A 12,569-nucleotide genomic window follows, 5' to 3' on the forward strand; every position below is an offset into this window, starting at 1 on the left:
CAAAAAATATAAGATAATAATTTTTGATTTAATTATTGTAAAAAATTTATCAAGTAATTACTATACGTTATCAAGTAATTACTATACTTTTGTCAATACTATTTTCATACACTAATATAAACTTAAAAAATGATTTAATGAACTATTTTATAAAGAATAATAGTTTTATCTCTTATTTCTTATTATTATAATATTTTTTAAATCTATAGTTTAATATTTAATCTATTAATTATTGAAACTATACATATGAAAATATATGAGATCTATCATATCAAAATTATATTTGATTTGTACTGAGTATTGTATAGTTTTAATTAACAATTTAATAGAAAAATGTTTCAGTCATAGGTAATATATACCTCACAAATAATATAATGTGTCTGCAAGTGATAAATGTGGTTCTTGTTGTATATTTTGACCAACAAGAGAAACAAGCTTATGTGCATATTGACAAGGAGCAGGTACTTTTATAGTACCAGGCCAATTATAATATAAATGACAAAGCTTATATGTTAATCGTTGTATATGATCAGGTTTCATCTTTTTATTGTCATAAATGACAATGTAGTGAGTAGGTGATACTGTACCTTGACGTATATTCTGAGAAACTAAAAAGAAATCATAGAGAGCTGGTTTTGTTATATGAGAATCCACAATGGTTCCTGGTGGAGGATTCTTTAGTCCTGTAGACTAAATATACACAATTTTATTTGTATAGATATAAAATATAATCTGTTAATATTTACTTTTTTTTTTTTAAACTTACAGATATTTCAAATAATCGTGTATTAATACGTTTCTGAACTACTATTACGGTTAATGTTGGTTGATAATTTATTTCTATAGTTTTGAATGTTGCTAATAATTGTTTTACTTCATATTTAGCAACTGTATCTAATTGTCCATCACCAACTCCATCTCGATACACAATAATACGATCTGGATAACGTTTATTTCGCTACAATATAAAAGAATAACAAAATATATATATATATGTATATATATATATATATATAATATAATATAATATAATTAATAATATATATTTATAAATATAATAAGAGTATATAAATATAATAAAGATATATATATATATACACATACATATAAATGAATATTACTTACTCTATAGTAAGCCTTTATTGCTGAAATTAAACATATTTGCAATATATCAACTAACTCTTGATGTTTACCTTGTAGGCAAATTTTACTATGCCAAGATGTTAATAATTTATCTAAGCTTGCTACAAAACCAGCTACACTACCTTTCATTGATTGACCAACGCCTGAATGATATACATCTATTCCACATATCATACAATGATCCTGTATTGCAATAAAATTTAGTATTATATATCTTTAAAATTAAAAAATTATAAATACCATATGCATACCATAGGTATAGCTAATGCCCAAAGTGCTCCACCTAATTTACAATTAATTTGTAAAGCAATTTTTTCTGTTATACTCTTTAATTTATCACCACGAGAAATAGTTCTAGACATAATTACTTGAGAAGGTACAGGCATTTCTACACAGCATACTCTAGACATCAAAAAATATATTTTTAATTTGAAAAAATCTTAATATATATATATAAAATGTTTTACCTTTTTACTGCAGAATATCTATCAGTTCTATTTGTAGGAAATACAATGACCATTAAATTAACTGTTTGGTCAATATTTTTCTTTAATGCTTGTACATATGTTTCAATTCTATCATCTCTTAAACAAATCATCTGTGGTTCTCTAACATTCATACCTATAACTTTTGCAACATTTTTTAACATACCAACAAACTCTTGTGTACATCTTGTATCTTTTTGACAATATAAAACACACCAATGATTCAAATTAGGCTAAAAATATGATTATATCTTAAATATTAGATAAGCTATTAATATATAATATATAAAAACATACTTACAGTTCTTAAAACAGTATTTCTACATACTGCAGAACTCCATTCTGCAGGTTTTGCAGGTGGTGGTATAAATTTTGCATTAGCAAATTGTATTTGTTCAGGTCCAAAAACTCTACCTGTAAATTCTGCTATATCAGATTCCAATTCTAAACCCCACTCAGATAATATTTCTCTTGGTACACTATTACTTCGTACTTGTTCTACAAAATGTCTGAATACATCACATCGGGCATTGGGAGACATTTTAGTCAATGAATCAAGATCTTTCATTACTCTAAAATCTGAACGAATACTGTCGCTCAAACTTGCTAAGTAACATAATTCAGGAACCAACAATATCAATTGTTCTTGTGTCTGCATTTAAAATTTGTAGAATGCAAGTAATTGACATTTATGTTTCATGTTTAGTTGATTTCGTCATTAAAATAAAATTACTCACTTCACCAGTAGATAATTTATTTTTGGCACAATGTACTAAAAGTGGTTGACCTTTATCTGTTATTTCTAAATTCCAATGTAATTTATAATAATTTATTAAAGAAATTTTGTCAGTTCCTTTATCAAATTCGTATGTAGGATTTTTATCCCATGCAATATCATCAATACGATAAGTTTTATTATTATATCTTGTAAAAACTGATAATCCAATTAATTCTCTTATAATGATATCTTTAAAATTTGGTTTTCCTCCAAACTTCATCCTGCATCATGTATTTTATGATAAGAAAAAATTAATTTCATAATATTAAAATTTAAATAAAATTATTAATAAATCTTACATTATATCACGTACTGTTTCTGTCCGCATGACACGATGTCGTGCGTCTATGCATAATTTTAAACCTCCATCATATTCATTGATAGCTGTAACATATCCTGGCCATACTTCTAACTTATGTTGTGGTACAGAATGTATTCCTTTTGGATTAAAACTATGTTGACCAATGCGAACTAAACTGAGAGCTCGCATAACACGACCAAGTAATACATTAAAAAATGGAATATTCTCAGATATACTTTGTTGTTTTTTATATATCACTTTTAATTCCACTTTTGATTCATCCATAGGATGTATAGATGTAAAAAGATTTATCTAAAAATTATATTATATAATAATAGAAATCAGTTATTTTTTAACTTAATCACTAACAAATTTTTATAGAATATGTTTTTATAAACTTTAAGAAATCCTTTCTATTTGTATATATATATATTGATTTTCATTACTTACATCTTGTTTTAATTTTTGTGGTAGATAAAGTGTTACTCCATCAAATACTTTTGTTCGTCCAAGTGCTTGTACATGTTGATTAAGAAGTTTTCTACGAAGTGGTCTTGAATCAATGTCAGGATTAAATTTAACTTCATAATTAAATAGTCCTTTTGCAGGATCTAACTTAAGGTTAATATAGTTAGCACCCAATTGTATTCTAAAAATTGATTACTATTCTCTAACCTATATTTAAATTTTATTGTAATTATTAATTACATATACATATATATATATTGATACTTACGGCTCCCCCTCAGTTCCTTGATGAGACATTGGTTTATGTGATGCTTCAGATTTAGGTTTATTTTCTTGTATTGTAATATCAGATAATTTACCTAATACTCCTGCATCATCAGAAGAATTTTTAACAATGTTCGGTTGTTGAGGAATTGTTTCATTTAAACTATAAAAATATATTTTCTTTTGCTATTTACATATTAAATATTTTTTTTTTTATAATATATTTTTTTAGTATTTATGATTTTTAAAAAAAAAAATTTTTTAAATGAAAAATAAATTTGAGTTATCATAACTTGATAATATACTGTTACTGATTGATAATATAATAAATACTCTATTTAACATTTTATTCTTTTTATTACAATAAAAATATTTTTGATATTATATATAGTGATTTAAAAATTATTGCTTATTTTTAATATATAATTTAATTTATTAGAAACAATATTTTGCTTACTAAAACTTTGTTTTAATAATTACAATTAATTAAATTTTACAATATCTGTTGCTATTTATAATGTATTTAATAATTATATGATATTATATTGTAAATATTATTGTGAAAATATTGAAATATACTGAAATATATAAATATATAAATATATAAGACAAATATTTGAAAAATATAATGAATCAAATTCAAACAATATTTAAATGAATTCTAATATTTAATAGCTTTTATACAATATCTCATTATATATAAAGAATCCCAAAAATATTGGAATATCTGTAAATTGAAGATTTCTGAGTTAATTTCAAACATTTTTCTTTGCAAAAATTTTTATTACAACTTTGTTATGTGTTATGTATAGTCTAGTCGAATCGCGACTATAGTATTGTGTCGGCAACCAAATATGTTGAAATTACTTTGAAATTATCTCAGGAATTTTCAGTTTACGGATGTTTCAACATTGGACTCTGTATATCTAATAAGACAAAAATTTTTAATAAAACAATGATTTTAATTTTGCAAATGTTTTTTATTATATTATTACATATATATACATATATATACATATATACATATATATATATTTATATAATAATGTTAAAATACATACCTAGTTGTTTTAAGTCTACTAAGCAAAGATCCTCTACCTGAACTAATTGTTTGTATTGGTTTAGGCTGTAATATTTCACTAGATTTCATTTCTTTTAATACTTGCAATAAACTAGCTCTTCCACGTCCTATTGTAGAACTTGATGGAATTTCAATTACAGATTGAATATTAAATTCTGTTTGGTTTTTTGATTCTTTGGCATTATTACTTGCATTTAATGTAGATGATATTCCTTGTAATATCCCTTCATTTTCAGCTTTTTCTTTTTCTTTTAGAAGTTTTAATAAAATACTTCCTCTTCCTTTGCCAAATTGCTTATCTCCTTCCATTTTTCCTAAATATATTATAAAGAAATTTTATTTTATAGTAAAATTCTGTTTTATTTTAATTCTATAATAATTTATTATTATTATATGACTATTATAAATAAAAAACAAACAAAATATAATTATAAATATATAACATACAAAATATATAAAAATAATTATCATCAAATTAGTTATATTGGTATTTCTTGAATGAAGAATATAAAAAAATATTAAAATATAACATTAAATATATGATGAAAATTGACAAAAATATGAAATGATTACTAATAAGTGTATAACATTATTTTATAATAATTTTTTTGTAATATTTTATTATTGAGAATAAGGAGAGAAAATTAAATAATTTAATATTAAAATATAAAAAGAGAACTTAAAATGTAGAATTTTAAATACAAATTATTTTTAAAAATATTTTTCTTTTTTTTATAATATAATATAATATAATATAATATTTTGATATAATTATCTATAAAAATAGAATGTAAAAATTTAGAAAATATTTGTAACATTCAAATATATTAAAGAAAATAAATAAATATTATAATATATTATAATAAAAAAAATGAAATAAAATTAAATAAAAATGAATGAAAACATATAATAATAAATTTATTTAAGATAAATAAATAATTAATATAGTTATATATTAATATTGTTATTTTTTACTTTTCAAAATAAATAATAATTTTTTGATATAAAAAAAAAAAAAATAAATTATTAACGATTATTTATAAATAATAAGGTTAACTTTAATATATAAAAAATAATTTTTTATGATATATAAACCACATGGTTTATTGATTTAAAATATCAATTTATAGATCAAAGTTTCAAATAATATTTTAAGATATATTTATTTATTTTCAATTAATTAAAAAAATATAAATTATTAATTTAATTAATAATGTTAATCAATATTTTACTTACCTTGATTAAAATTTTATTTTTTTTGAAAAATAATATTTACAAAGTACAACCCGCGTGTTTTCTACAGTACTAAATACTTTCAAAATGATAGTCCTTGTAGAAGATAAATAAACTAAATCACGTGACAGAGGCTACAATCCTAGCTATTGGTTAATAACATTGTTGATAATTTGAGAATTTTAGTTATATATTGCTATAATGTTGCTCATTATGAAAATGAATTATATTTAAAATTTTATTATTTTTCAGATAATTTACATCTTTAATATTTCTTTTAATATATAAAAAAATAAAAAAGATATTAATATAAAAAAAATTTATATTTCAAACATTTTTTGTTTCCTCTATTTTAATTTTTAATTTTCATCATATATTTTCATTTAATGATTTATTTAATAATAAAAAAGTTAAATAGATTTAATTTGAAACAATATTTCATATATAATTTTTTTAGAATTAATTTTAATTTTCATATGTATTTAAAAGCAAAATTGAAACTTCTAAATACATATTACATATCTTCATAAATATATATCTTTATTACATAATGTAAATTCTAATAATAATTAATAATAATTTTAATTAATAATTCTTAATCATAAAAAAATGAAAATATATAATAGTTATAAATTATAATAATTATATTATAATAATTATAAATAAGTAAAACCAACATTTGTTTATTTTAAATAATAAATTTATTTTAAGTAACATATATACTTTCTACATATAATTACAAAATATAAAACATAAACTATTTATCAGAGAATTTTTTAGGAATTTTTTATGATTATTTTTATGAAATATGATATGATTATATGATAATAATGATTTCAATTTCTAATATAAACAAGAAGAGTAAATAATGGAAGAAGGATAAAATAAAAATTGTGAAATCAACGCCATCTTTAGAATGCCTCGAAACAAATATGAACAATGAGATAATAAGAAAAGAACAGAGTTATCTTTTGAAAATCAAAGATATTTCTTTAAAAATTATCTTTCTAAAAGCATTCAAGAGATGGCATTAATGATCATTTTTATCTCTTATTTCTTTCCTTCTATTATTTGTTTTCTTTATGTTTATGTTTCATTATAGCATTCTAGAGATGGCGCTGATTGCCTAATTTTTACCCTAACTTTACTCTTCTCGTATTAATCTTTATTAATATTTTAAAGATTTTAAGAGTTTCTTATAATAATGAGATTAAAAGATAGAATACTAATTTAGAAATCAAAAAACTCAATTTTATTATTTTTAATATAAGATTATTTACTTTTTTGTGTTTTTTTAAATATTTTAGTATTTAGAAATAAAAAATTTTATTTCTATTAAATAATTTGATTTAAAAATATGTTACAAAATTAATAAGTAGATAAATTATAAAAATAAATTTGTTGCAAAGCATTTAAAATAATTTTTATATAAGAGTATTTTAATTTTTTTTATTCAATTAGCTTTCTAATTTCAAATTGGGTATTTCGGCAAATTTAATCAATTACGCATGATTAGCATTAATAAAACTTTATTATTGATATTCATTGAACTTTAAGTATATATATGTAATATATATATATATATATATATTTATTTATTTATAGTCAATTATTTACAAGAGTCACGTTTTCGTATTAATTAATTAAAATAGAATTATTACAATAAACTATAAAGTAAATCAAACAACAATGAATCGGTTATGAGAAGAATTCAATGTGATTCATTCTGCGAAACCGAGTGCACGATATAAGAATCTGATGGCAAGATGTTTCTTATAATTTGAGCTAACTGAATATCGTGCATGTCGTATGGTCATTCTTTCTATACACACATATCGTATTCGACTTTTACCATTTTTAGATATGGCACTTGACGCATTCGTGCGCATCTCACGATGCCACGTTCGAGTTTTTATTTTATCGAACGCGAGCTCGTGTGTGTAAATATTTTTCTAAATCGGATGCAATTTATAATTAATAATCTTTATGGATTAATAATCGTCTTGCGTAAAAAATTCGTATGCCTCCTTAGATATTATGGTGCGATCATTTACATCCATAGATTACATAACAAATACGAAGATTTTTTTGAAAAACTTACTTTTTAACGGCCTGATTCTTTTATCACAGACCAGTTTCGTCTTTATCCATATCATGTTTTTCGATGATCGATGTTATCTTAGACGATTATCTATGCATCACATATTAGCTTATTGAATAAATGCAGATGCTGATAGTCACATTCTCCACCGATCTCTTTTTTTTCGCTATTTGTCGAACACGGTTCGAAGTTTCACATACGTTCTTTTTCAAGAGCAATTTCTTTAAAGGAATTATTAATAGATCTTGACTAAAAATCATTATCCCATCCGGATATATCATCAGGTGGTGGTGGATCTGAATCTGGAGGATACTCGTCAAAGTTCGTTGTATCTGTAGCATTTTGAACTCGCGGCATGATTGGAGGTTCAAGTGTTCTTGCTCTTAAACCTTCCCAATTAAAACCATCGAACCATCTAAACAGACAAATATAATTATTAATAAAAAATTCTTCTCTATTTTTTATACAATTATATTATTTAATATTCTTACTTGTGTTTCTGTATTTCGCTAATGCCACCCTTTTGGTAACCAAGACGCTCCGCTGGATTGTCCCTGTTAAACGAATAAATACAAGTAATGTGAATAACAAAATTTAATATTTAATAAATCAATTATAGAATTATCAGTCGATATCTATATTTCGATCAGAGTTTAATTATTACCTGCAGAGCTTTTTAATTAACGCAGTCGCGTTTCGCGTGATAGATCTAGGAAATTCTATAGCGTCGATTCCTTTTAAAATAATGTTATAAGTCTTCATTGGATCGCCACCAGTGAATGGTGGTGTACCCGTAAGAAGTTCGAACATCAGAACACCAAGAGACCAATAATCGGCACTGATATCGTGCCCTTTATTTAATATAACTTCCGGTGCAACGTATTCAGGCGTGCCACAGAAGGTCCACGTCTTTCTTCCATGATCCAAACGTTTGGCAAAACCAAAATCGACGAGTTTTACATATCTGAAAAATATTATATTTAGCAAACGAAAGAAATAATTAATTAAATAATGAAAATTAAAAAATTCTCTTTATATTCCCACATATAGAATCTATTTTAAAAAAACTTTCTTACCCTTGACTGTCAAGTAAGAGATTTTCCGGCTTGAGATCTCTGTATATAATATTCCTAGAATGAAGATAATCGAACGCTTCTACGACACAAGCAGTGTAGAATCTTGTCGTTCCATCGTCAAAGTGACCCTTGTCTCTTAAAACAGTCCAAAGCTCGCCACCAAGACAGGCTTCCATCAGCATGTAAAGATACTTCCTATCCTTGAACGTTTTGAATAACTTTACCACGAAATCGCAATCAGCTTCCCCCATAATTCTCTTCTCTGACATAATGTGTTGTTGCTGTCGCGTTTCAACAATCTGGGCTTTCTTCATCTGTTTCAAAGCGAAGGATCTCGAACTGTCACCAGCTATTTGAACTAATTCGACTCTTCCGAAACCGCCCACACCTAGAGTGGCCAATGGTCGAAGATCTTGCAGTCTTAGATCTCTGAATTCCTCGTTCAACCTATATATTATCAGATACACGTGAGCATACATGTTCGTTCATTATCTCTCTACTTTTTTTTTTTATTAAATTGTGCGCGAAGAACATGAAAGCAAAAAAAGATTCTAGATTAGATTTTATATAATCATAGAATAAAAGCTTTTTCTATTTTTAAAAAATTTAACTATAAAAGCTATAAAAATTAAATGGATGAATTACAAATTAAATGGAATTAATTTACGAATATTTCTAAACAATCTTAAGCGATCAATTATTTTTTACCTCTACTTATTACGATAGATGAAAAGAAGAAGAAAAAGTAAAAAATAAATTTAATCATCTTGTCTCCAGAAATATTAAATTAAATTATCTAAATTATTCTCAATTACGATACTGCGCTTTTAAATTACATTAATACCATCATGCTGATAAGATTTACGACTAATTGTTAATTCCTTCTTTTTCCGTTTCTATCGCGATGCGGCGGTTGATACAAATTGCCAACATGTTTTTTAAAAGAGAGAGAGAGAGAGAGAGAAAAATATTAATAAATAAATAAATAAATAAAAAATAACGAAACATCAGCTTAATCATTAACTGTTGTATCATAACGCGAAACTTACTCTGATATTGTACGCTCTATTCTCCCATCCTAGTTGGTAAGCGTGAAACATAACATACACATACATACATACATACATACATACATACATAGAGGAGATAGAGGATTTAACAGACGATTCACGATCGCGATTATGGCCGTGTATAATTAGCGTTGATGAGAGTTAACGCGGTTATTAATAATAACACCACGTTTCACCACATGCGCGATCGAATTACGTGGCGTAGATTCGAAACGCACTCACCTTCTACGTTCAACGAGCTCGTCTTTGTATCGTGTACGAATTTCGTCCAGGGACGAGATCAGTTGATTGAACGTTTCACGGTCTATCACCAGGCAACTCACTCCTTCCGGATCGTCGGCGATTATGTTGGCCGTCCTCAGGTCATCCCTGTGAAAACGTTTCGCGCAATTTAATCATTGCGTGGGCGTTGATACATTTGTACGAAAGATTTCAATTACGGTTGATGGATGATGGAAGTAAGAATAATTCAATTGATTCGAAATTTTATCGAAGAATTTTAAAATTGGAATTCAATTTGATAGTGATTTGATAGTGGTATATGGATATATATATTACACATAGTACATGCTTTTTCTTAAATCGTATTTAATAATTCTTTCCACTATTTTTATAATATATATGTTTCTTAGTGAAGTGTTCTATGAAAGTTTAATTTTATAATTTTTTTGTTCAAAGTGAATCAAATAATATTACCCTTGAAGAGCTTTTTCACCAAAGAAATCGCCTTTGCTTAGCGTCCTGATATATTTTTCTTCCGGTGTATCGGGCTGTTTTATCGTGACGCGAACTTGTCCTCTGCTTATTATGAAAAATGTATCTCCTCTCGCTCCTTGCCTGATTATGTAATCCCCATTGTTGTAAAAAGTCTGTAAAAATATATACGCGTGATATTTAACAGATAATACAAGAGTCTTTGACATACATCTATTCAGATATTCAAGAAAGAATTTTATATTGTAAAGTTTGAACAAGGATTGAAAATATATTATAATAATATTTTTATGCTTATAATTACGATTTCACCTTACAAATTATTATCAAGAAAGATCGAACAAATATTTTATTATCTTTTTAACTTTGCATCGATACATATCCCATAGTTGTCTTTTCGAATATTTTTGTACAATAATATTTACATTTTATTGGTTAGTATTACTTCTATTGCGTTAACATGTTAACAAACAAATATTGTTATTTAGATATAGAAAATTAGGATTTAGAAACTTACGCAAGTACAATTATAATAATTAATGAGAAATTAAAAGTTAATCAAGATATTTAAATTTACCTCTTCCAATACGTCTGAAATTTTTATTAGAGTCTCCTCGGGCAAATTCTTGAAGATAGGAACGCTGAAACAAAAAATTCGAGACGTTCGTTAAAAACCAACTTCGTGGTGATTAGTTAATTTTCAAAAGATCTATTAGCGGACAGAAAATTGCTTATTTCGAGTCGGTTGATCGACATTTATTAATTTATTCCACCATTAATGAGATTTGATTATTTATACAGGAGGGAATATTGAAAAAAATACCTAAAAATAAAAAAATTGGTTAATGAAAAACTGGTATTAATATTCATTTTGTCTATTATTTATACATGTATATATAGTTTTCTTAGTAAACACAAACGAAACTATTCACCAATTTAATCGTTGGTTTATTGTTTCTCATTATTCTTCGTCGCAATGATGATGATGATGATTATGATTCATGGTCAAATTTTGTTTAAATTCAGACTAATTTGAGACATTTCATAGTTTAAATTATTTTCTAAACAATCATTTTGAAAAAGTCTTGAGACGAAATAGAGATAATAAGTTATTTTATTTGCCTAAATCTTTGTGTTTTTACGAGTTAAAAAAAAAATTGTAATCATCAAAACGAAATATTCGAATAAATAAATATTCATTATCTTCCTTTTTATTATTTTACTCGATCGTTCACTGAGATTTACTGAAAAAATATGTAGATAAAAATTTATTAATCTTATTGTAAAATATTCATAAGATGTTTAATCATCAAATAAGATAACAAAGTTGAAAAGATAAAACTTTATAATAAGATCTCTTCAATTTCCATAATATATTTGAAAAATTTTGTAATATACCACATACCAGACGATGAATAAACTTTTTTCCCTACAACGTAAGACATTAATAAATATTAAACCAAAGAAGAGATTTATTGATTCATTAAATACGAAGTTGTAATTATTAACCTTGGAAATGATGATAATAATAATAATAATAATAATAATAATAATAATAGTGTCTATATTTTAAAGAAGATTGCATATATGCATAATACTTTTTATTACCTCTTTAAGAAATCCGTATATTCGGCCTGCCGTGAAAGGCCAGTTCTCATCATAATGGTTTGGAAGCATTGTCGGTCGATGGCCCATAGCTGGCAATCAGTAGCTGCTGTTATCGTCGCTGTTCTTTTGCAGTTGTAGAGAATTGCCAGTTCGCCAAGTACCTTTCCTGGTGCCAACGTGCTCAAATATTTACCATCACGCGACACCTCGACCTTCCCCTCTGCAAACGTGACCGAATAATTAATAT

At 25.1% G+C, this 12,569-nt stretch overlaps 2 protein-coding genes across 4 annotated transcripts in view; both read right to left on the bottom strand.

Moving 5' to 3' along the window:
• Positions 1 to 314: 314 nt before the first annotated feature.
• LOC122712165 (piwi-like protein Ago3) lies at positions 315 to 5,810 on the bottom strand. The gene is made up of 12 exons (XM_043931578.1): positions 5,757 to 5,810; positions 4,501 to 4,834; positions 3,444 to 3,602; positions 3,158 to 3,356; positions 2,706 to 3,019; positions 2,366 to 2,627; positions 1,930 to 2,280; positions 1,611 to 1,861; positions 1,395 to 1,545; positions 1,126 to 1,326; positions 767 to 958; positions 315 to 690 (listed from the first exon to the last, which is right to left on the bottom strand). The coding sequence occupies exons 2-12, from the start codon at positions 4,827 to 4,829 to the stop codon at positions 361 to 363; spliced, it is 2,739 nt and encodes a 912-aa protein (XP_043787513.1). The 5' UTR covers positions 4,830 to 4,834; positions 5,757 to 5,810; the 3' UTR covers positions 315 to 360.
• Positions 5,811 to 7,265: 1,455 nt separating this feature from the next.
• Positions 7,266 to 12,569, bottom strand: part of LOC122712172 (cGMP-dependent protein kinase, isozyme 2 forms cD4/T1/T3A/T3B) — a 77,035-nt gene continuing 71,731 nt past the window's right edge. For all 3 annotated transcript variants that reach the window (XM_043931589.1, XM_043931591.1, XM_043931590.1), the window contains 8 exons: positions 12,323 to 12,542; positions 11,292 to 11,355; positions 10,697 to 10,869; positions 10,223 to 10,369; positions 8,931 to 9,377; positions 8,519 to 8,818; positions 8,346 to 8,408; positions 7,266 to 8,269 (listed from right to left, as the gene is read on the bottom strand). In XM_043931589.1, coding sequence (XP_043787524.1) covers positions 8,104 to 8,269; positions 8,346 to 8,408; positions 8,519 to 8,818; positions 8,931 to 9,377; positions 10,223 to 10,369; positions 10,697 to 10,869; positions 11,292 to 11,355; positions 12,323 to 12,542 — 1,580 coding nt within the window. In that variant the 3' untranslated portion in view covers positions 7,266 to 8,103. The remainder of the gene's footprint in view (positions 8,270 to 8,345; positions 8,409 to 8,518; positions 8,819 to 8,930; positions 9,378 to 10,222; positions 10,370 to 10,696; positions 10,870 to 11,291; positions 11,356 to 12,322; positions 12,543 to 12,569) is intronic.

The sequence above is a fragment of the Apis laboriosa genome, unplaced genomic scaffold (assembly GCF_014066325.1).
Source record: "Apis laboriosa isolate Shangri-la unplaced genomic scaffold, ASM1406632v1 scaffold19_cov150, whole genome shotgun sequence".
NCBI lineage: Eukaryota > Metazoa > Arthropoda > Insecta > Hymenoptera > Apidae > Apis > Apis laboriosa.

Excerpts from the sequence above, each read along its gene's own strand:
- LOC122712165 (XM_043931578.1), bottom strand. The coding sequence starts at position 4,829 with ATGGAAGGAGATAAGCAATTTGGCAAAGGAAGAGGAAGTATTTTATTA. Across the intron at positions 1,327-1,394 it reads GGGCATTAGCTATACCTATG|GATCATTGTATGATATGTGG; the intron begins GTATGCATATGG and ends ATTGCAATACAG. Across the intron at positions 959-1,125 it reads CAATAAAGGCTTACTATAGA|CGAAATAAACGTTATCCAGA; the intron begins GTAAGTAATATT and ends TTTATATTGTAG.